We start from the raw sequence: 25,721 nt of genomic DNA, 5'->3' as shown, positions 1-25,721 counted from the left end.
ACCATTTACAGTTTAAAATACGCCGGCTAAGTTTAGGATCCGCTTCGTACGAAGACAGAACGTTGAATGAACGCGAATTACGACTTCATGACTCTTATATAAACAGCAACCACTATCTCCGATAGGTCGCGGAAATCCACGGTGACTGCCGATATGATAAAATTTCTTTATAACGATAACTTTTATCTGATTCATCAATTTTTCCAATTTTATGTTAAATAATAATTAAAAATTAAATTGATTTATCGAAATACATAAATGGTTGTTCTTATAAAAGTATAGAGACAGCGAGAAGGAGCACAATTTATATAAAAATTTGGAGAAGTATGGAAATTACATCTATGATTATTTTGAGCTGATGGTACGAAATAAGAAGCGTTATGGGGAAATAAAAGAATATACATATACATGAAATAAAAGGAATATGATAGTTTGATTTCTGTTCAAATATTTTCAATTACCATTAAAAAGAAATAAAATTGTATTTATTAAACATTAAACATGCAAATATTACAATAATTCGGACAATCCAAATAGATTTCCTTTTTGCAATATATTATTTTATAATGGAATTTAATTATTTGCTTTCCACTTATAAACATTTTGTTCAATACTGTTTAGTGCCTATGAGAAATTCTGTTATCAACATGAATCTCATATAGACGTTAGCAAAAATCTGAAATCAATCATTGAAAATATATTACTTGGAGGTAACATTATGATTTAGAACAGTATTAATAATTTACTGTAATTATACGTACTGATTATTCTTTCTCGCCTTCAAGTTGATAATGGTAGCGACGTAAAGCAGCTAAGCGTAATCTTTCAGTCTCCAGAGCCTGCTCTAATTCCAGTACATGTACTTGTGCTTCCATTTCTAATCGTTTGGCTTGATGTAAAGTTAGTCCAGAAATGTCTAAGTCATCTGTAAAATATTAATAATTATTAATTTCTCATTACACGTGGAAAATATTAAAACAAGTCCCAAAAAGCGACATTACCATTTTCTTCAACAAGTTGGCTACAATTTTTAGCAGTTGCAACAACACTTCCTGTTGCTTGCGTTACATCCCTTGATGCTTCAGAAAGTGCAGCTAGGTTAGAGCTATTTCTATTGGCTTTTACTCTACTTGCAACTACCAATTGCGCTGTAGACGCTGCTATTCCCTGGGATGCAACCACTAGTTGTTCAAATTTACCATTGCCGGCAACAACCTTATCTGCAGCTTCTCTATAAACATTAAAAAATTTTGTAAACAAGCAAACATTGCAATAAACTGTTTGTACTTACAACAGAAGATTAGCACCCATTGCTACTGCTTTAGCTGCAGATATAAGTCCTTCGGACCATTGATGATTACGTTTATAAAATTCTGTTGCAGAGGCAGTGCCCTAAAATTCAAAATAGATGTTTACACATATGTATGACAAAAGTTGGAATCCCATCCTCATCGATATACATATTGTGCCATATCAAATTAAATATTATATACATTTACCTTCCCTTGTTCCACAATTTCTGCTTGCAACAGTCGTGATTTTTTAACTAGCATTCTTATACATTTCATTAACTCTGTACAAGAATCTAGAATTTTTCCATTCACTTCTAATTTTAATCCCGAATCTGCTGCACGAGATTTCTCTATCATATCCTGATTTAACATTATAAAATATTTCATATAGAAATAGTACATTAATTGTGACATAATAGAATGTAAAAGATAATTACTTGTATTCTATTTGCAGCTTCTTCTATTGCTTTATCCATACTTAATAATTCCATTTCTACTAAATTCCCAATAACTTCAACAGTGCCTTGTCCATTAGACAATGTAGCAGCAAGATCGCACACTTTCTTAAATTGCTGTTTTACTTCGTTGATTTGACCCACAGTCACGGGTGATTTTTCTCTTATGTGATTAAACATAGTCAATGACTGTAATCCTAACTGTTTACACTCGTCAGTCAATTCTATGATAGAATAAAAAATCAGTATATGGTTTTTAATCTCCTATTAATCTTTTCAATTTATAACTTACTGTCGCCCAATGCAATATTAGATGTAGTATTGGACGTAGATTTGGCGTGAATAATATAAAGCCCCAAAATATATGCAACATGTATTGCACTTTTAATGAGTACTTTTCCATTCGTTGTATCACATACGTAACCGGTATACGCTGCATCTAAAGTATCTAACGATTTTAGAATAGGATCTTCTAATTTTTCAAGATATTGAGAAGTGCAAGTTAAATCCGACATTGCTGGATTATCAATAGCACTTAATGAGTATTGCATAATGTCTTCCGCTTCAGAAATACAATTTACTGAAATAAAAGTTCATAATTCCAAATAGATGAACGCAAATAATTTCTCACTCTCAAATGAATGAAACACTTACGCAATAATTCATGCAACATAGTATGTGTATACGTATTCATTTCATTACGGCATCGTTCGGCTTCAACTTCCAACTTTTCGATCTTTAGGTCTAATTCTTCTTTCTGTGCTAATAGATCATGTAGATCCCCTTCTAAAGCCGTTTTTTCAGAAGTTATAAAATCATTTTTGGCAATCAAAGCCTAAAATATTACATCTTTACCGGAACGAAATAAAAACAAACGTAAACGTAAACTGAAGAAAAGAAAGAGAAATATTAACCAAGTTTTCAGTTTTCGCGTCATTTAGTTGTTGTTTTACATCATCCAAATCATGCTGAGCTTCAACAGCTTTTCGTGCTTCTTGCTCTGTTATTGCTTGGCCTTGTATTAATTCTTCAAGACGACGTTCTGCTTCAAACGTTCGTCGTTCAGCTTGTTGTTGCGACATTTTTAACATTCCTAACTGTTTATCCACTTCAGCTTTCTATTGCATAGAAACATACCCAAATTCAACATCTAATATTTTTTATCCCTTTTTTTTAATATTTAAAAGAATCCTACCTTCCTAATTAAATTGATATGTTCGTCTCTGAACTTTGAATATGCATCTTTCAATTTTTGAAATTTCTCTTGTAAGACTTTGTACTTTTCTAGAAAGAGAACAATGATTATATTATGAATGTTTTTCACAATATTTTATATAATGCAAGTGAAAACAGTTCTAACCTTCGCTTTCATGAACTTTCACCATCATATCTGCTTTCTGCTTGACAAAGTCTTGATTAACTTGCTTTTCCTGCTCAATTTCATTACCCTAAAGAAATATGCGTATTAAAATATCACGTTTACAATAAGTATGCTGACAAATAATCAAGATATCCATACTTTAAGGATCAAATCAGATTCCAACTGAGTAACACGAATTTGAAGATCCCCCACGATACGCTGATGATCAGTCAATACACGATGTAATTCTTGTCTTTGTCGATTAATTTCCTGTTGCAAATGATCGATGAGACTTTCTCTAAAACAACAAACGATTGCCTCGTGTAACTTTCAAATTTCATATAGATTTCAAATGCAACTAACTTTTAAACTTACCTTTCTGCTATTGCATCGGGTGAAATCGAACCATTTCGCGTGGAATCTAGTTGATCACCTGGTAACGAACTTGTATCGGAAGTATCGATGAGATCAACTACGGTGTCAGAGTCCAAAGATTCTTCTGGTGGTAATACTACTATCGGTGTAACATAAGCTCGAAACTCAGATTGTATTAAAAAGTTTGGTGGATTCTAGAACAAATATACCGCATTACAAATGTAATTTATATTACAAATAATATTATAAATATTAAAAATATTATATGTAGATATTATTATATAAAAATTACATTAAAAATAATATTACAAGATAATAGTTCAAGATTACCTCAGGTAACGCAGGTATCGTTATAAGATGCTTAAAATACTGTCTTTGTTTAACAGTATTGTAAAATTTCTTTAGTTCTTGAAATTGTTTAGAAAATCTATCGCGATGGCCGGCTAAGGTATCCGCAGGCAGAGCACCATGAAGTTTAAATAATATTTTTACACAATAATCGTAAAGCTGCGATGCGTCTAAAACGCAGGGGATTAGTGGAGCCAGCCGACACTGTCCACTTACAGTCATCGAGTTGGAGGGTGTGTTCTTCAAAGAAGTGGTAACTGAAACGTTTCATTTGTATAAATTAATATCAACACAAATCTGTAATATCATCGACATAACGAAATTTTGAGGCAGATTTTGATCGAGAAGTTACAAAAGCGATACACTCAGCTTCCATAATACACGAGACGATAGGATAAATGTATCTGGTACGATCGGCTTAATTGTACCTATTTGCTCGTTCAAATACCACAAAGTATCGGGTTCTGTTTTTACAATTTGTATATTCGACGTTGGATCTATTCGGAAATACGAATCTCCTTTGGTAGCTAGATTTTTCGTCGGTAATTCACGAAATAAAAAGATATTACCGTTATGTAAATTGTTCTGTTCATCCGTCAATGACGCCTCCGTTCATTTATTCAGCATGCAGATCTCGATTTAACCGGTCTGCCTTGGTTCAGTTCGATCTGGATAATCGAGATTCCAGTAGATTAATTACGTCAACGTAGCGAAACCTAAGTTGATACCGCGTTGCTTTCATTTTACAAGCACAATCGACACTTTCACGCCAAAACTACTCTAGTATAATCGGCCAAAATGATTCATCTAAGAAGGAAGAGAATGCATCGGAGGTTGAGGTACTCGTGCAAAGCGTTTGTTAGCAGAAAGTATGAGAAAGATGATCTGTTTCTCATCGATCGAAAGGAAGCCAGAAACTCGAACAATACAAAAAGCATCGTGATAGACGAGAATCTAATTTGTACCTACCTGCACGTTGTAAATTCAAAATGTCATCCATGTAATCGAACATTTCGACCGACATTTGGAAACTAAGCAGAAAAGATTAGAAGAGATTATAAAAGATCATAAAACGTGGATAAAAGGCTGAAAATACAAATACAGTAAAATTCCAATTATCTGAACTCATTGGAGGATAAACAGATAATATTAATAGGAGTTTATCAATTTCCTTTGTTATTTATTACTGTTTCTCGGTCATATAATACGTAGGATCAAATAATTATACGAACTATACGATTAGATAATTAAGAGATTAACAAACATGATACTTGCCAAATTTTCACCTTGCTAACTTCTGTTTTAACAAATGAAATTCAAATAACTGGAGTTCTACTGTGAACTGATTAAGTTAAAAGCTTACTAGACATTAATATCGTTCTCCCCTATAGATTCAAGTTCCTCCGGTGTTACTTGAAGATTTCCGGGTATGCGTGGGTTTCGTTTGTGAAAATCTAACTTGGTAATCAGCAATCTTATGTACAATTGAATTAATGGGCCATATCCTTCCCGCAAGTGTTGCCATAATTTCCCGAGGTCTTCCAATCTTTTGCGATACCGTTGGGAATCTGGAATCACTTTCTCGTGACCCTCTCGTAGTATCTTGTGCAACACATGACAAAATTTCCAAGCGACGATCTGATTCTCTTGCAGTGGCTGCCGTAACATATACGTCCAAAATATCGCTCCACCCTTCTCTTGATGTGTACCTATAATCGCGCCTATATTTCTGTAAGGAACATATAACGTACTTTGAAACACAATTTTGCTAATTGCAACACCTAATACACGCTGTTAATATTTTGCTCGTTGCTTAACGTATTAAAAATGCGATTTTACGAAGAAAATCTCGCGAAATTCTACGAAGAAGACTCGCGAAAATTATTCAATTTTTTGCTAGAATGAAAGCTTCATTTGGAACTGGAACAGAAAGTTGCACGAGACCTTCATTGAAAAAATTAAGATACTAACTGATCGATTGAATCCTTATTGTCATCTATCCTAACTGTCATATTTGACAGTTGATTTTTATGTAAATATAATGCACTAAAAATTTACATGAATCTTTAATACATAAGGTATTTTTAAATTCAAAGTTCGAAGTTGATATAAAATAATTCGGAAAACATTTATAGGTGCAGAGGGTCAATGGTCTTCTCATTTTTGAAGAATCTTTTGTTAAAAAGGATACTTCGCACATGTTTCTCTTTTACGGGTGTTTCTGTAGGGTTTACAGCTTTCCCTATAGAGATACTCTAAAAGTTAGAAATCATTTATTACAGTTTGTTTATGACATACTGTCTTGAGTTTCGTTAAACATTAAAATCATAGTAGCCATAATTAGTTATACATAAATAGTTATAATTAAAGTGATACGATCAGAATAAATATTTATATATGAAGGTTACAGGGGAAAAGGGGGAACAACTTATTCAGTTTAAAGATATACGCTTATACAGCAATAAATGACAAATAAAATCAATGTCTAATGTCTAAAATATATACATATATGTTTAATCAGATAATCGATGCTTTTTACATAAATATCTTTCAAGAAAACCCTGTAGCTATATTTAATACAAAGACAATTTTGGTGATATGCGATTGTTTGATAAAGTATTAGAGTTCAAAATTAAATTTTTAAAAATTAAAAAAGAAATATGACTTAACATATTTTTCCTCTGTGATCTTCATATATAATCATGTTTTCATTTCGATAAAAGTCAGCATTAATTTTCCATCCTTATAATAATTGTAAAAGCAAAAAATCTAAAATAGTTCCAATGTTAAAGACATTCATAGCATTTAAAAAGACGAAACAGGATCTTTCCATGAGATTCATTTACCAGCTGGTGGAGTTGTTTATCGGTGAGCGGAACGACACCCGTCATGATAATAGCGTACAACAGCTGCGATAGAAATTAAAGCACGTGTAAACAGGAATCCTAATGGTCAGTCCGTATGAAAAGTCATCGTTTCACCAATTCGCCAGTCGTGTCGAAATGCGTTAAACAAGCACGCTCAACAACGTTACGTTGCTCCACATCGTCTGAAAAAAATATAAAAATTGCGATACTTTTTACGAAGAGTAATGATGTACCACAAGATTAACTTTACAAAATTCTTATTTTTTTTATTATTCTAATTATCTCTCTGCCGTTAAAAGATTTCTTAAATTTAAGGAAAATATGATTTTTGATTCATAGAACGTTAAATGTCCTTCTTTCGGTTCAAACTAAAGCGAAAGATTGAAACGTCAAAAGGTCGAGAATTGCAGCAGAGTTAAACTATTGCACAATGATTATCTCGGTTAAATATAGTCTTATAATTTTATAAATATATTTACATTTAAAACACTTTTTAAAAAAGAGATAAATGAAATTTATATGTCACTAAAGGTTCACTATTATCCATTACTTTAGAAATGTCAGCAATGAAAAGTTCAAAGCCCTCGTAATTTGTGTCGTCAGTTAAAGTTAAAACTGAAACATATTATATCAATACGTTATCATTATCAGATACATGATCGAAGCTAACTTCGATGCTGATAAAACGCTGTAACAGACATTAGAAGAATGACACAATTAAGAAACGTAAATTTTTCAGGAAATTCGTTTAAAATAGACCGTTTGAAGTGGAAAATTATTAATTACCATTTAACAATAACAAAATCTTCTTCTTTTAGAGTTTAGTTAATAGACTTTGAGTTTTAAGTTAAATTTTCAATAAAATATTGTTTATATGTATTGTTTACCAGTGTCAAAGGAATTAAAACAACTTTTGAATTGTGACATTTTTCTTATTAAGTAACATAATTTACATATATGAGTTTTGCATTCAAAGAATGAAGAGTTTTGATTCACTTTTAAACTGTATTAAATTTTCTTTTATTTCTAACTTAAAACAATAATGGGGCTATGGACACTTATATAAATTCATATTTTTATGAACATAAGTGAAACAACTAGAACCAAACAAGGCAAAAATTTGTTTCGTCTACTGAATATAATAATGAGTTTGGATATCTTATATATTTTTGCATATTATATGCATCCCATGTATTTTTCGCTCCTCTAAGTTTGCCATAAATGCATAGAAACTCACAAACTAATAATGATATGAACTATTGAAAAAAGAAGCAGAACTGTAAAATACTGCAAAATATGCTACAATAGAATTTTCTTTGAATTCTTGACTATTCTAACTTTTGCTACGAAAATCGTTCAATATTCATAAAATACGTATTCGAAGTGTCCAATCTCGGAAGTCTAAATGATGGGTCTTTTATGTTCATTAACCCTCCGACTGGTGTCACCGCAGCGGTACGGTTAACGATGCCTTGTGCCAGAAAAAGTGCCGCTATACGGTTACGTTCATTCAGAAAGTACTGCACTGGTTGCACTTGTATATTTAGATGAGCCAAGCGAGATGTATGTATGTATGTATGTATGTATGTATGTATGTAGTTCATTATAGCATAAGTCAAAGACCCTGTGTATCGCAACAGCAAAACAAAGATAATAACTGAAATAAACGCAACATAGACAATACTCAATTCTGACATGCAATTACGATTCAATTATAAATTGTAGCTAACATAAATATAAACAAGAAATTGCTAAGGTATTGTTTAAAAATATACATTGATAGAAAAGTAACATTCGTGTTTTGAGAAGATAATGATAATATGAATGATTACTTCGTGTAATGGGATAAAATATCGATTATTGTGTGTATAACTATGAAGTTTGTACTAAACAAAGATGTTTGTAAATAGAGCGACGAGGTAAATAATATTGAATTCTAATTTGTGTCAGTTATTGTAACTATTTGTATTGGTATGCGATAATTGGTACGAACATTTCCTTCGGTCGCATATATTTATTTTTTCGGAAAATATGACATGTTTTGATTAACTTGATGTTTTTTGATCCTCTGCTAAAAAAAATGATATGTAAATTATGGTCGCAACTGAACTCATTCAATTTAAATACAGGGCCTTGACCATGGAAGCATCATATTCCTATTGTTCTATTAATTTTCTACGTAAGTGTCAAGTGTCACAATTATTATATATATGTACACATATTTTCTTTCGAAATTTTGTATAAATAATAATAATATATGTTAATATAAACAAATAAAAATAATTAGTAACTTTTACAATTCCTGTATAAAGTATGAATATATTATCTTAAAAAATCAAGTAATACAATAATATATGTTGTAATGTGCTTATGCATAATTCGTACAATTTTGCAATATGTATCCTTTTTAAATTTGTTTACACGCATGTCGTATGATGGCATAAATATCTATAAATACCATCATAATTTAAGTATGTGTACCTAAATAAAATGATATTCATGTAAAAATTACTCCAATTTTGTTCACCGGTAAAAGAAACGGTGCATATGATAGAATGTGTGTCTGTATATACGTGAAAGAACATCAGAGAGGCGGTTTCCTGTTCGCTGATGTCAGATTTTTCTTAGAACGATGTATACAATATCACGTTATCAATATTAATGTCAAAAATGGCGGATATAAATGTTCCTCGTGAATACAAATTTTCGAAATTTGAGAACTGTACACAGAAATAGTACTGTCAATGACTTAAGCCTTCAAATACGTACAATATCATAATAAACACATTTCCTAACCTATAAAAGGCATTGAAACGATATACAAATTGGAACGAGGTCAAGGACCGCATTTTCATCGTATACGTCTAGTTTTAATAGTTTGAAACATCTGTACACTTTAAAAAGAAAATATCGCTTTTAGTATAGTTTTACTGATTTAGCAAAAATATAACCTTACGTTCATTTTAAAAGGCATCGATACATTTAAATAGTTATTTCGCAAATATATCATGCAGTTAAAAATTGAAACTCGCATTACGTACCTAAAACTAATCCAGCAGTCTATGCCATTAAATCTAGATCTCCGCTTTGTTAGAAAACACAATTATATGTCAAACTCATTACACCTTCAATACACGAATTGTTTCAAAAGATTACGTAGCATAGATCCGGCTATCATAAACGGGAACTTCATTAATGCGCACTAGCACTTCTTTTAAAATATTAACGCGTCTGGCTTTGAAAAGTGCGGCAAACGTCAAATCAATTTATCTAACTGATTTCTTTTAATTAAAGACCGTATTAGAAATGCATCGATACGTAGTAGTACGGATTCACCGATACGATATCAGATACGATGGATAAATGTTAAAGATAACAATGAGAAAGTTAAATAATAGCCAGATAGCGTTATTATTATATAAATCGAAATTCGTATTAAATACGAAATAAATACGTGCTCCCCTTCGCGAGTATGATGGAATACAGTGAATCGCTTGGAATATAGCAATAGATGTAGCGTGCATTCAGTGTCAAACCGCTATTTCGAGCGCTCTTCCAATGGCGTAGCTGACTTGTGAAACCTGCTGGCGCGTAAACTCGCTTTTAAAGTAACATCTACTTTTACGTTTTTCGTTCACATTTCAACGAATCGTTCAATGTTACCGCTTTTATTATCTCATCCTCTTTTTTCTTTCGCTAGTATCATTATCACCTCGTTATTTGTGCATTATTTATCTCTTTCCGGTATAACGCTTATATATAATCTTCCCTGTTTTAAGTTCTTTCAAAATACATATAGCCATAATACATTCACCAAAATTTATTTTGAATAACATTAAAATCTCTAGTCAATAAAAAATGTAATGTTTAATACAATTATCTATTTCTTTCATTTTTGTTATTGAATATAATACAATTTTAAAAATACCACTATGCATTAATTATTTGATCAACCATTTATTGTTGCTTTTCATACACTTAAATTTTTATATGATTTTCATATCTTTTTATTATAATTGCATATTTATTTTATCATTTTTTTAAGTTAATATAATACGTAAAAACTGACATAAAATAGTTTAGAAATTATGTTAAATTATTAAATGAGGTCATACTTTGCTTTTGAAATAATTCTAATCTTAATTGTCGTCATTTAATTAAAACAAAAAAAAACGCGATTGAAATGGATTTAATTAACATACATTAATAAAGTAAGGGATCTTCACAAATGATTTGCCAGGTCTTCTATCGCTACAACGAATATTAATATCATAATTTATAATAGATTCGATTTGAAACATGTAGTGCTGTAAAGAGTACAAATGAAATCGTTGAACATGTATTCAGAATAAAATAAGATATATATATGATATGCTCACGTATATTTCAATAAAAAAAGTAAATTAAATTTATTATAAATAGACAATATCATGCATTTCCTATGTTTAATAATATCATTTGATAAATAATTGTGATTCTTCAAGCTGATATACATATTTTAATTTTAAGGATACAACAGTACAATATTTTAAACGGGTGTAAAAATTGAATACTTATTGTGGTAATAAGTTTCGATTATTACATCCATTTGACATTAGATTACATACATCTATTTTTAGTATATTTTAAAACATCATAGAATATTTCGAAAAAAGTATGTTGCATATTGCAGTAGGTACAAAAACCATTTATAATAAATAAATTCCTTTTTCTTTATAGAATATTATCTGGATTAACATTCTCTACCTAAAATTTTTCTAAATATTTAAGATATTAAAGTATATTAAACTTATAATCAAAACAAAAGTGCATGTATACTATGTTTATTTTTACATTTAATTGGACAAAATACAGGTAGCATTAGTATTTCTCTATTTTCTTGATTGGTATTACTACTAATGGTTATAAGTACAGAATTTATCTTTAGTAAATATTTAAATTTATTGGACATATTTACTTAAATATAAAAATTATAAAAATGTCTTAGTTTATATGTTGTAATTAGAATACTATATTTCCAAGACATACCAAAAATAACAATACCAATCATAATTAATAAAATAATATGATTTTTGGTTAGATAGGCCTCACAATAAAATTGATTTATATGTTTTTATATATTCGTCATTTCATACATTGATACATACATATACATGGTGTCGCGTTAGGTAGTCAAGTGTAAATCATATTTTTGACAAATCACTTTGATTTATATATGTATATCAATTATGATTCATTATTAAATTAAATCAAATTCTAAGATCAGTGCACAATACATACAATATACAATGTGAACAAATACAAAACATTAAATGGAAGTGCCTATCCTCTCCCGCTTTATCAATATCCAATAGTAATTAATTTCTTTCTCGGTTTTTTCGTATATTACAATTAAAATTAAGTAATTTTAAATGTAAATGAATAAAAATCTAATGTAGCACTGCATTAATAAAATAACGTTAACTTCTTTCTAGTACATTAAAAATAAAATTATCTGTATATGTATATGAAAAGCATCTAATATTTTATGGATGTAATTTAAGAACTAATATTACTATACTGCTACAAAGGAATTAAGTACAGAAAGCATGTAATGAACATATTTGAAACTAATAAATTTACATCAGCCAGAATCTGTAAATTAAAAGTTTATTAGGTTTCATGATGTAAGCAATATATAACATTTTCCCTTATAATATTCCTATTTAGTACGTATGTATATGTTATTGTTTTTAAATAATAAATACACCAATAGAGTCACTTGTTACCTCATGATGCGACGCGCGCAAAAAAATATACAATGTAATTGGTTGAGAATAAAATGTGGAGCAGGAGTAAAAAGATCAATTTAAATTGGAGAAGGATTAAGCGGTGGACAGGCAACCCCCAGCCCCTAGCAGCACCCACCACCTTGCGTGTTTCCTTGACCACCAGTACCTGCTAATCCACTAGGACTTGTCGGTGAATGTTGTGGTCCAATCTTGATACCATTTGCCTAAGTACATTTAAATTTTGTTTATTAAATGATAATATCAAAAATACAATATTGTAATAAAGTTTTTGTTATTCTAACTCTCTGATTTTACCTCATTATTTATGTCAAATACACCTTCCTGAATTTTTTCATAAATTACTTTTGCTGTATTGATAAATGCATCCTCTACATTGATTGCTGTCTTTGCACTGGTTTCCATAAAAACAAGTCCATGTTCTCTTGCAAAAGCTTCACCTTCTTCTCTCCTCACTTCTCTTCTATTATCCAGATCACTCTTATTACCAATTAACATGATCACCATATTAGAATTTGAATGTTGTCTTGCATCCTCTAACCAAGTGGTCAAATGATTAAATGTTTCTCTACGTGTAATATCATATACTAATAAAGCTCCTGCAGCTCCACGATAATATGATCGTGTAATAGAACGGAATGCTTCTTGACCTGCCTATAAGTTCAATTTAATTGTATAAGCAATTATTATTCCTTAAAATTCACTATTGTAAGCATTTGTGAAATTCAACGCAAAAAAAACTAAATAATTACAGTATCCCAAATTTGAAGTTTGATTGGCTTTCCATCAATTGTAATCATACGGGCTCCAAACTCAACACCTATTGTTAAATCATGAACAGGCTGGAATCTCTTATCCGTAAACTGAAGAAGTAGACAAGATTTTCCAACCCCTGTTTAAAAATAAGATGTCCTTACATTAAACAATTAATGCAGATTGGAGATATTTCCATAAAATTAAAAATCAATGAATCCAACCAAAAAATTAAAAACCAAAACCTATAATATTAAAATATATTTATTTATTTATCTTATTCACATTACAAAGCAAAAAGTTCAAAGATATATTACATTTATATAATAAACAATATATATGAAAGTAAACAAGCCAATTACAAAATTATAAAATATTTATAGCAGATTCATAATTACAACATCTAATATCATTTCCTAATAATACCACGTATATACATATATAGTACAAAAAATTTAATATGAAATCTGTCCTGAACATAAATAACTGAATTGGACACCTTTTAAGTTGACGAAATTATTATAAAAAAGAAGCTATGTACAGATGTTACATTGAAAGAAATATTTAATTTGTAACATTAAATGTCGTTGTGAAATACGCGCATTAGAATTCCTAGAACTGTTGTAAGGTTTACGAATCAAAAATATTATCGTCGAAAGAAACGAAAACAATGAGTCCTGTCACGGTCGACATAGTGTAGGATGTAGAAATCATTCAAAATTTGTTTTAGTAGACGCATCAGATAATTACCTGTATCTCCAATAATGATGTACTTGAAAAGGTATGCGTACGACATTTTTCGAAATCACGTAGCAAACAAAGATATCTACACGAAATGCGGATATATTAAAAAACAGAACTTCACTTTTTTTGCTGCCTTATCTCTTCTGCTTTAGCATGACGTCACTGAATCAGTTCGGCAATTCTCGGGATTTTTCGTATTATTCGTAATAAGCTCGGGTTTCCGATATCGCGCTGCCGTCGCTTCAGTCATTGACGTATCTTAGAAGCGTTGGCCGTGTTCCAAAATCACGACACTTGTACCTTGCTGACCATAGATATATTAAAATATATATTATATGATTATAATATTGTACAATGTAATCGTTAATCTAATATAATTCATATTCCATATGAATTCGTATCACACTATCACGCCTATTTTTTGTATATTATACTCCACCATTCTTCGTATTCTCTTAACTACGCATATTATCAGAAAGGAAATTCCTCATCATCATAATATCTCTGATATTATTAACAGATGTAATCAAATTTTATAAATGATTCCTTTTTATAACATTTCTTTTACTAATAGAAAGAAAAATAACAATGTACACGAACAAATCGAGAATAGATCTGGAATCTAAATATAGTAATTTTATAAAAGAATAATTTATATCGAGAATGATAAATAATTAAACATTTTTAAGTATATTATTATATATTAACTGTTTGTTCCAACGAATAGAAATATTTACGAGGGAAAATAGAATAAGAAATAAATAACAAAGAACTTTGTTAGACTTCGAATGATGTTATCGGTGAACAAAGCTGTTAGCCAATGAAATCTTTGTCCGAGAAATTGATTGTCCAATGAGAATAGAGAAACGACTCTGGTGGTAAGTAAAAGTAGTAAACAGTACGATGCGAATCGAGCTATCGTCGACGTCGAAGCTGTCAAACATGGCGAGAATGTCGATCTTGAATGGTGGTCAAAAATGTGAATAGGAGGTTCGCGTTCGGTGGTGAGATTGGTGAGTCTCGGGTGTTCTCGTCGTCGGCAGAGGCCGACGAGAGATGCGATCGGGAGTTAGACTGTCAGGCCGAAAGTGAATGTGCCGAGTGAACGGCCCCGGCAGTTTTGCGGCCGGGATTAATCTAAGGGCATGCCAATTCGGGAACTATGGGTGCTCAACAAACTAAGGAGAGAATTGTTCCTGTCGGCTCTGCTGCGCGACAGACGCGCAAACAGCCTAGGAACCTCAAGGAATCCCGTCTTGTCGGCTCTAATATATTTACAGAGCACAGCGGTAATTCCTTCTCTTATTTTCCTACTCTCTCGCTTTTTATCTTCTATTCCTTTCTTACTTCCGTCCTTTTTCCACTTCTCTCCCTCACGCTTTCTTCCCCTCTCTACTTAGTTTTCTCTCTTGCATTCATGCACTTTGTCTGCTTTATAACAGATTATGAATATAGAAGATCAGGAAAATATTAAATAAAGTTGCAAATAACGACATGTACAAAAATAGGCTGTAATTTAGTTATATAATTAATACATGCACATATGTATATATATATTTTTATGTACTTCTTTTATTAAATTTATTATTAATTGTTTTATTATAATTTTGTTATAAAGATAAAACAATTGTTAAATGACTTAATATTCTAAATTAGTTCTTAGTCATTAACACAGATGTATGATAACAGAATCTATTTGCATTGTAAGTTTTGTTTCCGTTATTCTGAACAGCATAATTTCTAATTTTGTAAATTATCTTAAACAATTTAATATCTAATTAATCATAATTGTTAATTTAATGCGTCATATACGATTGTGTTCAATAAGAAGGAAAATAAATATTTTCAGTAGATATGTTTTTTTAAATAAGATATTAACATTTGTATATTTTATTAGTGAAAAGAGATGCATCATAACTTTTTCGAAAAGATAAAATGCAGATGAAAATACTGATATTAAATTGTATTAATTAAGTTTCTTACATTAATTTGTAGTCATATGCATACAACAGTATTATGATGTTGTGCAGAAGCTCTTTTACAAAGCAGACCGCTACCTCACATTCCGGCATTACCAGATGGTGATCCACCAAATGGGTCCAGCATTCAGTCAATTTCACAACAAGTGAATATTCAACAACATACTGTGGTTTCTTCTGCTGGACTTTTGGAGGCTGCAAACAGGTTACTTTATAACATTTATATAATTTTATTACTTTAGGAATGTTTTTCATCATACAACACATAAATATAAATATTTTATGCTTCAATTTTAAAAAATAAAGTATATTTTATATATACAAATTAATTTAATATGAATCTGAATAATATTAAAATATGTATATCACAGGTGGACAAGTAAGGAAAACCTATTGGCACAAGAAGAAGATGATCCTCAACTATTTGTGGCTTTATATGATTTTCAAGCAGGTGGAGAAAATCAGCTCAGTCTTAAGAAAGGTAATTATTTTTGAAAACATACTTGGTGTTCCAGACTTTTTTGTACTTTATAAGTAAAGGTAAGATTAAAATATATTATAAAAAGTCCATAAATGTCTTATTATAAATCTGGAGAAAATATCTGGGATACCTTGTATGAATATAAAGATATAAATTTATGTTGTACATTATAAATTTGAATTTAGGAGAACAAGTTCGTATTCTAAGTTATAATAAGAGTGGAGAATGGTGTGAAGCTCATTCAAGTACTGGTCAAGTAGGATGGGTTCCTTCAAATTATGTTACACCAGTAAATTCCTTGGAGAAACATTCCTGGTATCATGGAAGGATATCCAGGAATGCTGCAGAGTATCTCCTAAGCTCTGGTATAAATGGTAGTTTTCTGGTTCGTGAATCAGAAAGCAGTCCAGGTCAACGCAGTATTTCTCTGCGATATGAGGGTAGGGTATACCATTATAGGATTAACGAAGACAGTGAGGGAAAGGTATAAAGCTTCATATATCTTACTAGTAATTAAATGATATGCTATAAGATGTAAACACGGTATTATGAAATATTAATATTTCAGATGTTTGTTACAACTGAAAGCAAATTTAATACTCTGGCAGAATTAGTACACCACCATTCAATGCTTGCTGATGGTTTAATTACACAATTACTTTATCCTGCACCAAAGCACAATAAACCTACTGTTTTCCCACTTAGCCCAGGTATGTGGAAAAAAATAACATGTATCATATCTGTGATACTCATGTAAAATTACATAATCATTGTAAAGATGAAATGTGTTGAAATTATTTATTTCAGAACCTGATGAATGGGAAATTAATAGGACAGACATAGTCATGAGGCATAAATTAGGTGGGGGGCAATATGGGGATGTCTATGAAGCTGTATGGAAGAGGTATAATATGACTGTGGCTGTAAAAACCTTAAAGGTTAGTCTTTTAATATATTAGTTATAATTACTATTTATATCATTTTTTATTTTACTTATTTTTGGTTTACTCTTATATACCTTTATTTTATAGGAGGATACAATGGCTCTAAAAGACTTTCTGGAGGAAGCTGCAATAATGAAGGAAATGAAGCATAGAAATCTAGTTCAGTTATTAGGTGTATGTACTCGGGAACCGCCTTTCTACATCATTACAGAGTTCATGAGCAAAGGAAATTTGCTAGACTATTTGCGGAATGAGAGTAAACATCAAATAAATGCTGTCGTTTTGATGCATATGGCTACGCAGATCGCCAGTGGAATGAGTTACTTGGAAAGCAGAAATTTCATTCACAGGTATTGTTTCATACTTTAGAATAAATACATGTTTCTATATGGTATACATGTTATTACATATTTCTAAAGGATGGAACGAAAGTATATTTATCAGTATTTTTCTATTTTATGAACAAACTAATTCTCAAATAATTGTGGTGTGTATTTTAATTGTTCTTTCTTTTTACAAATGATTTAATCTTATTTATATTTATTTAAAAAACATATTTTTATATTTTTATCCTGATCTTATGTACTGTCACTATGATTAGCGCATAAAAATATTTGCATACTCATTTTAGAATTTTGACCAAGTAAAAAATTGTACTGGGGATTACTTAAATTTTTGCAAAAAGAGGCACTAAAAAGACCTAACAAGTAAAGTACATAAAATGTAATGTTCACTTTTTTACATAGTGCATATCGAAAAGTAATTAATTTTTTCTATCTCGCAAACTATAACTACATGTCTTAAAGTAGTATAGTTTCGTGATCAATAAAGAATTAGCTTTAAGGTGGTATGTATTATGCAGAAAAGTAATCGTTGCACTTAAAGTATTTTTCTTGTAAGTAGCTGTTTTTAGGGAGCGATTTATAGCGTCACAAGGATCACTGAAGAAAAGTAATGGCAGATTATAGTGATGATTATGATATGCATATTCTGCACAAAAAAGTACATTCAGTTAGTTAGGAGAAATTTTTTAAATTTCATCATCCTCTCCTCTTAAGAAACGAGCTCGCGTTAACATCGCGACTTTCGAAACAGAGATCTAGCGGCTCGAAACTGCCTAGTGGGTGAAAATCATCTGGTGAAGGTCGCAGACTTCGGCTTGGCCCGATTGATGAGAGATGATACGTACACGGCTCACGCTGGAGCGAAATTCCCTATAAAATGGACTGCTCCAGAAGGACTAGCATATAATAAATTTTCTACGAAGGTAAAACAAGTTTTCTTATAATACAGAGTTTTAGGAATTTTTACTCAAATTTGTTTTATTTATATTACATTTGTACTTTATTTGTATCATATATTTGTAGTCTGATGTGTGGGCATTTGGCATCTTACTTTGGGAAATAGCAACCTATGGAATGTCTCCCTACCCTGGTGTTGATTTGACCGATGTCTATCATATGCTGGAAAAAGGCTACAGAATGGAATGTCCACCTGGATGTCCACCGAAAGTATATGAATTGATGCGGCAATGTTGGCAGTGGTCCGCTGCTGATAGGCCCACTTTCAAAGAAATTCACCACTCTCTTGAAAATATGTTTCAAGAATCTAGTATTACAGAAGGTAAAATAATCTATCAATTCCATGCAAACATCAAAGATAAAGATATGTTTTTAAATGTAAATAGTTCGTATAAACATGTATAAAAATTGTGCTTACAGAAGTTGAAAAGCAATTGCAAGGAGGAGGAGAAATTCCTTTACTTTCATACAAAAAATCTCAGACTGGTAGCACTGGAAACATCCATGGGCTTGTTCTAGTTTCTGAACCATTATCATCTTCAGGTATACATGTATGGACTTCATAGAATATTGTTTTGTGATAATACTATTATTGCAGGTTATACATAATACATTAATATGTTTAGGATTAAGTCAATCCTTATTTAGTCTTATTTAAAATGAGTTAACTTTTTAATATTACAGCAGTTTACGAACTTCCATTTATTTATTGTAGATACTACCAGTTCAGTAACGAAACTGAGTACATTCACAGGTGGTATGTCGAGTAAGAACAATAGTAGTATCGTACAAATGAGACGTTCTACGAATAAAAAGGGGAAACAGGCTCCTGCCCCTCCAAAAAGAACGAGGTATGAAATTTTTTTGTTTTCGGTGTAACGAAACCTCGATTATTACATGTTTATTATAATTTTTCTAGATCTGGTTACAATAATAAGTAAATAATAAAATATTATACACACATATGGAATATACTTTATCTACCACATTACTTGCATAAATCTGCTTTTATTAAATTTCTTTCACATAATCGAGATTTCGAACACCGACAAATATTGATTATATGGTGATACGATAATATAACGATTGGGTAACAGCTTGCTGTCGTCGTGCAGTTCGTTCCGCGACTCTGCCTATCAAGAGCAAGACTCTCAAAACACTGAAACGAACACCATGACTCTCGATGATGCCACGGATCTAAATGGTATTGATAAGATTCTCGAAGGTATTTTCATTCTACTTTAATCGAGCGTACTGATACGTGCACGTACTGCTTCAGTTTCCTACCGTAAGCTCTGTATCCAGCTTTTTATGTTCAATTCTCTTTGCGTTTATATTCTTTTTCGAATTAGATAAAAAATTAACTTTTTATAGTAAAACTGAAGGTTAAAAAAGAACGAGTTCATTTTGATATTTTTATCTTTTTTGTGTAATAACTAATTTGTCTTTATAAATTCATTAAATAACTTATAAAAAGTACTGATATAAAGAAAATTTAATATGTACAAAGGAGACTACTTTTAATTTTCGAACATACTGTTTGTATTTCGTTATGTGAGCTTACGGAACTTGTTCGCTCTCAGCGAAAGGACTCTAAGCAGAAAGAGAATATGTACCGGTACGGTTTGTTGTTAAATGGGAACTCAGGTATTGCGCGAGATCTCGCGACGATGGCTCAAGGAACGATTGCTACAGGAGGCTGTGAAATCGAGGAGGATGGAGAGGGTTCTCAGGGTACAGCGGAACCAAACTTTATCACTCAACCTTCAACGTCTCCGGAACCTATACCTGGCTTGACCTGTTCACAAAAACAAATTAAGCCACGACCTTATCCATCGAAAGAGCCATTACCACAAAAGGTAGTTCTCTAGTGCAAAGAAATATTAAAGTAGCTTCCAAACAATTTTGAAACTTGTCACATAAATAAAAATTTTTTATTTAATTTTTAGTTGGTACAAGTTGGTGCATTAGAAGTACAGAACGTAAAAAGAGCCATTAATCGTTACGGTACATTGCCAAAAGGTGCTAGAATTGGCGCGTATTTGGAGTCTTTACGTCAGAGTGGCATGCCATCGAATCAGGAATCGACGACAGTGGCTTCTTCCATGACACCTGGTACAGTGGAACAACATGAAGCATCTATCGACAATTCGCAACACAGATCTCTTTCTCCTCGTCAAAGTAATTTACGAAGTCAGCCTCAAATGACTCGTAGTAATTCTTCAAGCGGTGTTGTTAATACTTATCAACCTCCAAATTCTCCCCGTACTCGAGTAGTAGCTGTAAGAAAGAATAATCAGTCTGATGCTGTCGGTTTAAGAACTTTTCGGGTTTCAAGTAACTCTAATTTTCGTACTGCGAGCCCATCGAGATCTGTTCAACCGTCGTTAGCTGACTTGGAGTTTCCTCCTCCACCCGCAGATTTGCCTCCTCCACCAGATGAAATTTTTTCTGGGCAAGAACAAGCTGAACTACCACCTCCTATTTCTTGCAGCGAAATTTCTCAAATAAGAAATTCTCCTTTATCCATAAGAAAAGCAAAGAGTACAGATTGGCGTTCAAAGGAGGATGAAAATGAGCATCAAGAAGACAGGAATGATGTTAGTAACGCAGAACCCTCTGTAAAAGAAGCGTGTTCGAGGTTTGGAGTTAATTTGAGACGCAGAGAAACTCAAGATAACTCGTGTAGAACTACCGATAATAAAAGAACGGGTTTTAAGTCCAGGATAGAAACAATCGAGCCTGCTGCACCACCAGAAGAAGCACCACCACCTCCTCCACCACCTCCACCACCAGTTTCCACAAATTCACCTCCTGATAGTTTTGAACGGAAACCTGGAATGAAAGAGATGTTGGAATTGAAGCTGATAAATGAAATTAAACAAAGTGCAGAAACTAAACATGGTACTACTACGAAAAAACCTGGAGTAATAAGCAGTACTCCATCTGCTCTTTTGGATCCAGCATCACAGTTACTTTCGGAACTCTGTGCAAGTTTTAACATGGATTCTGGACAAAGGTAAATCCCAATATATATACATACATCGTGTGTAATAGGTATTATATATCAGTGTATTATATGTTCGTTTCTGCTTTCCTGCATCTTAACTGTTGTTTAAAGCATGTATATATATGTTATATTTTTCTTATCATATTAGACACGCTCAAAATGAGTACGCTGTATCAACTTTAAAAACCAACGAAGCAATTCAAGAACAACAACTTCAAATACATAATACTCATAAAGATTCATGCATATCTTCTCCAGTAACTGAGTCGATACTCTCTAGCGGAAGTGTCGGTTTTAAGTTGAAGAGAGTAGATAAGCGAAATAATCCGCAGAAGGAGGAGACATCTGATGGACAAATAATCGATTTCAAGGCCAGACTTCGAAAAGTTGAGAATGCAGAAAGGGAAAAATCGTTAGAGGAGAAAAGTACTATCACTGAACAATCTTCAGAATCAGAAGAACAACAAGATGATAAGCGCAGAAGCACTGGTAGTATCAGCAGTTTAAAGAAACTTTGGGAAAATAAAGAATCCTGTGATAGTCAGCCTCACAGCCCAAAACTCAGTGTCAGAGGAAGTAGCGGTAAACAAGAAACTCTTGACCAGACAGAAGATTCACCTGAAGATCATAGTGGAGCCTCAACCCGTAGTCAGAGGTACATAAACGTTTTTTATATTTGTTATAATACTTATATATTGCTTACTAAATGGTAGTTTTCTAAATCTTCAATTTATTCAATATTATATATAAATAGTCATAAAACATAGATCAATATTTTTAGTTCTGGTAGCAAAAGTGATACTAGACTATGGCCACCACCTGAACCAGAAAAACCAGTTGTTCCTGCAAAACCACTAAAACCATTGTGTTCTTCAACTAAACATTTTGGTTCTTCAATTTATGCAACACCAAACTGTACGAAATCTCAACATGCAGAAGACGATCTAAGTAAACAGAATACAGACTCAAAAACCGCAAAACAAATCGTACTGGAGCTTTCAACATTAATTGAGAACAGCGTATTAAATTTGAAAAGTAACTCAACGATAGTAATGACTAGCTGGCTTCAACTTTCAGACAAGGTAGGGCTGTTACATGGAATGTGCGCTAATCTCGCAGACAGTGGTATCGCACCGCATGCGCGATTTCAGTTTCGCGAACTTCTTGGAAAGTTAGAACTTCAGGCACGACAACTTCGTGCAGCTGGTACTCGAAATGTCGCAGAGAATACAAGACTTCTCACTGACCTCCAAAACACGATAAAGGATGTTGTCAATACCGTACAAAGATAAATTAGAGAAATTAACATCATTCTCTCTATCTCCACCCTTATTCTCGTCCTCATTTTCACCCGATACTATTTGCAATGTCCCTGTCTGTTACTCAATCATGAAATGTTTTGGACACCTTCGGAAATCGTTCCGAAGTCTTGTATCAGACTTATATGTTTTAACTTCTGTGTTAAACATCAAGCAACTTTATGGTTCTTATCTAATCTCAGTTGAGATCCATTTAAAATACTTCTTTTGCAATGGATATTTTATAAAGTTTCTATTGCAATGATTTTCCTAGAAATACTTTTATAATTTTGCTCCTGGAGAGAGTACGCTAACCCAAGGATATTTTAGAGTAAGGCCTCAAGTCGATCTCGGCCTCAATCAAGTACTGATTTGATGGAAAAGTAAGAAAAATCTAAAATTAAAATACTAAATTAAAAAATATATATATATTTCTCTCTCGATTTTTTCATCAATACATTTCTTAATATAGACTGCGATTAGCCATTTTCCTTCGGATTTTGAGATATTATTATAATAAAAGTATTATTCTTTTGATATCGAGAAAAAAAGACCACATAGTACATAAATGTAATTCACTTATATTTTTTATGTATTGAGTTTTGCAAAAAAGAAAAAAGGAAGAAAAGAAATATGTATTCTCAAGAGCAAAGTGAATTTAGAAGTATGATAAGTATATAAATAAGGATCAAATATACTCTGGTTCCTTAAATTTTTTTAATAATAGTTTAAAATTGATAGAAAAAGGACGAGTAATCGCAGTTTATCGAGACAAAAGAACGCATATTAATCTTATGAAAACAGAAAAAGATACTTTTTGTACACTGAACACTTGGTTCTTCTTTTTGTAAATTAATTATGGTTACTTCTACGTCGATCCAACATGTATCCTGTATAAGTGAAAACTCTACGTGAATCATACTCGTCCGCTATACGATAAATGTAGTGATTATAGTTGTCGAGTAAAACATCTCGGTGTTCTTTCATCGAACTTTCTCGCGCCGTGCTTCGTAATATCGTACGCAGTCTTAGGCTAGATTATACATCGTAAGTGCGAAAACTTTTAAGCGAGTAAGCCATTTTAATGCGTGAGAGGATGTAACAACTTTTGTATTTGTATAGAGTAAGTCGAATAACAGGTATGCTTAATAATACAGTAAAACTTTGATTAGAGAAATTAATCAGAAAAAATATTCTTAAATTGATGGACTTTTCGATTAATCAACCCCCATTCATTTTATTTGCATATATAATAGTATCATTTATTCCGTTTTTAACTCATTTATGATATATTGTTTCAGTGTTTTAAAAATTTTTATTGTTTGTAATATATATAAAAATTTGATTGTTTGATGTGTTGATATCTATCGTAAATTTGTTTTCATGCAATAACTATACTAAGCATGTATTATTAAAATATGTTTATCTTAGATATATAAAAATTTGTCAGCCAAAAATATAATACTTGTCAATTTAAATTGATAGTTATATTAATATTACTAATTAATATTGAATAATGGAAAGTTCGATCAAGTATTATAATAATCAAAAATCAGATTTGTATATGATCAAATAGTGTCAAGGTTTTACTGTATATATTTATGTAAATCAGCGGGTGTAATTAATCAAATTTCGAAATATTTTATTTTGTCTACGCATCGCGTAGATTTTCTTCCACAGAGCGCTAGTAAAAAATAAGGACTCCGGATACTTTTTAAAGAAATCGAGGAAAAGAAAGCAAAAACAAACTATCAACTTTAAATAAAAATTAGTATTCATTTTATTTTATTTATCATTCTCTTAGTGTAATATAATTCTACTTAATCGTGAATTAATTCATTAATCAATTTAAATGACTGCGTTTAGTATGCTGCTCGAATTCAAATTGCATTTACCACTTTGAAAGTTCTTTACACTTAAATATATCAATTTAGTAATTTTCTAACGTTTATTTCTAACTTTCATTTGGTAGTCTTCCAATAACAGTTTCCGGAGTCTGAACTCATGTTTTACTTGATCATTTAAAAATAAGAAACATGCAACGAGAATGAAAATGCCACTCGATTTGCCAATCAAGACATTTTTCCTTGTAACACTGCCTACATATGGCTACTAGAATACATCGATCGACAACGCTAGTTACGCGAACCGGAATTTCTCTTCTTTCGGTCCGATCACCCAATCATTTCTCTATATCTTTTTTTTCTTTTTTTTTTTTACATCATTTGTACCTGTGATACACCGATCGACTTATCTTTTATCTTCAAATAAAAAAAGCGAGAAAGAGAGGGAGAGAGAGGGTGGGAGGGAAAGAAAGACGAGCGATCGTACGAACGAATCTTCTTGAGAAGTCCTAGATGTATAGATTTTTAATTGGAATTTAAATCAATTCTTAGTTTATTAAGGCAAAGTATTCAATAAAATGTTATCTGTAAATACATAATTATTTTCAAAGGATCACACATAACATTTTAAGTGATCTTTTAGCCTAAATATGTTTAATAATTTTAAAACAATTTTCAATTCTTGTTATAAGAATGATGCTTTACAAACAGTCTTGTCTATTATATGTTAGATAGTTGTATTATAATCTTATTGCATGTTACATTTAATTATGGAATTTCGTTTTATCATAGTACTATTAATCTCATTAATGTTAACTGATAGGAAGTATAACACAGTTAATATAAATAGGGAATGTTATGTGTGATTTTTTCAAAATTTT

At 31.5% G+C, this 25,721-nt stretch overlaps 3 protein-coding genes across 11 annotated transcripts; 1 reads left to right on the top strand and 2 right to left on the bottom strand.

Moving 5' to 3' along the window:
• Window positions 1-463: 463 nt before the first annotated feature.
• LOC126869723 (huntingtin-interacting protein 1-like) lies at window positions 464-10,522 on the bottom strand. Of its 2 annotated transcripts, XM_050626616.1 has the most exons (19): window positions 9,739-10,522; window positions 6,677-6,879; window positions 6,022-6,085; window positions 5,194-5,551; window positions 4,800-4,861; window positions 3,813-4,087; window positions 3,483-3,676; window positions 3,267-3,405; window positions 3,108-3,195; window positions 2,943-3,031; window positions 2,662-2,865; window positions 2,402-2,582; window positions 2,040-2,327; window positions 1,730-1,971; window positions 1,500-1,652; window positions 1,292-1,392; window positions 1,002-1,231; window positions 762-925; window positions 464-676 (listed from the first exon to the last, which is right to left on the bottom strand). In XM_050626616.1, exons 2-18 carry the CDS (start codon window positions 6,719-6,721, stop codon window positions 765-767), a joined length of 2,874 nt encoding a protein of 957 aa, XP_050482573.1. In that variant the 5' UTR covers window positions 6,722-6,879; window positions 9,739-10,522; the 3' UTR covers window positions 464-676; window positions 762-764. The 2 variants fall into 2 exon arrangements, with proteins under 2 accessions (XP_050482573.1, XP_050482574.1); XM_050626617.1 differs by lacking the exons at window positions 5,194-5,551; window positions 6,022-6,085; window positions 6,677-6,879; window positions 9,739-10,522 and adding an exon at window positions 4,400-4,498 and having other exon boundaries at window positions 4,800-4,818.
• Window positions 10,523-12,329: 1,807 nt separating this feature from the next.
• Window positions 12,330-14,165, bottom strand: LOC126869756 (ras-related protein Rab-2). The gene is made up of 4 exons (XM_050626695.1): window positions 13,990-14,165; window positions 13,239-13,378; window positions 12,784-13,140; window positions 12,330-12,692 (listed from the first exon to the last, which is right to left on the bottom strand). The coding sequence occupies exons 1-4, from the start codon at window positions 14,033-14,035 to the stop codon at window positions 12,591-12,593; spliced, it is 645 nt and encodes a 214-aa protein (XP_050482652.1). The 5' UTR covers window positions 14,036-14,165; the 3' UTR covers window positions 12,330-12,590.
• Window positions 14,166-14,872: 707 nt separating this feature from the next.
• Window positions 14,873-24,779, top strand: LOC126869720 (tyrosine-protein kinase Abl). 8 transcript variants are annotated; one of them, XM_050626605.1, is made up of 16 exons: window positions 14,873-15,272; window positions 16,017-16,167; window positions 16,334-16,443; window positions 16,629-16,927; window positions 17,012-17,153; window positions 17,251-17,381; window positions 17,475-17,737; window positions 18,483-18,654; window positions 18,755-19,010; window positions 19,109-19,231; window positions 19,404-19,539; window positions 19,786-19,913; window positions 20,336-20,547; window positions 20,638-21,707; window positions 21,847-22,353; window positions 22,480-24,779. In XM_050626605.1, exons 1-16 carry the CDS (start codon window positions 15,146-15,148, stop codon window positions 22,988-22,990), a joined length of 4,338 nt encoding a protein of 1,445 aa, XP_050482562.1. In that variant the 5' UTR covers window positions 14,873-15,145; the 3' UTR covers window positions 22,991-24,779. The 8 variants fall into 8 exon arrangements, with proteins under 8 accessions (XP_050482562.1, XP_050482569.1, XP_050482563.1 ...); XM_050626612.1 differs by having other exon boundaries at window positions 16,014-16,167; window positions 19,804-19,892; window positions 20,384-20,547; XM_050626606.1 differs by having other exon boundaries at window positions 16,014-16,167; window positions 19,804-19,913.
• Window positions 24,780-25,721: the final 942 nt, after the last annotated feature.

This window comes from Bombus huntii, chromosome 9, assembly GCF_024542735.1.
Source record: "Bombus huntii isolate Logan2020A chromosome 9, iyBomHunt1.1, whole genome shotgun sequence".
NCBI classification, from domain to species: domain Eukaryota; kingdom Metazoa; phylum Arthropoda; class Insecta; order Hymenoptera; family Apidae; genus Bombus; species Bombus huntii.
This window is presented reverse-complemented; position numbering and strand designations above follow the sequence as displayed.

Bases quoted from the DNA above. Each gene is read 5' to 3' on its own strand.
- LOC126869720 (XM_050626604.1), top strand. From the start codon at position 15,146: ATGGGTGCTCAACAAACTAAGGAGAGAATTGTTCCTGTCGGCTCTGCT. The intron at 17,738-18,482 runs GTATTGTTTCAT...CTTTCGAAACAG, and splicing joins AGCAGAAATTTCATTCACAG to AGATCTAGCGGCTCGAAACT. The intron at 19,914-20,335 runs GTATTTTCATTC...ATGGGAACTCAG, and splicing joins TATTGATAAGATTCTCGAAG to GTATTGCGCGAGATCTCGCG.
- LOC126869756 (XM_050626695.1), bottom strand. From the start codon at position 14,035: ATGTCGTACGCATACCTTTTCAAGTACATCATTATTGGAGATACAG. The intron at 13,379-13,989 runs GTAATTATCTGA...ATTTTTAAACAG, and splicing joins CATCATTATTGGAGATACAG to GGGTTGGAAAATCTTGTCTA. The intron at 12,693-12,783 runs GTAAAATCAGAG...AAATGTACTTAG, and splicing joins TATTTGACATAAATAATGAG to GCAAATGGTATCAAGATTGG.
- LOC126869723 (XM_050626616.1), bottom strand. From the start codon at position 6,721: ATGACGGGTGTCGTTCCGCTCACCGATAAACAACTCCACCAGCTG. The intron at 4,088-4,799 runs GTAGGTACAAAT...GAAACGTTTCAG, and splicing joins TTTGAATTTACAACGTGCAG to TTACCACTTCTTTGAAGAAC. The intron at 2,583-2,661 runs GTTAATATTTCT...GTAATATTTTAG, and splicing joins ACGCGAAAACTGAAAACTTG to GCTTTGATTGCCAAAAATGA.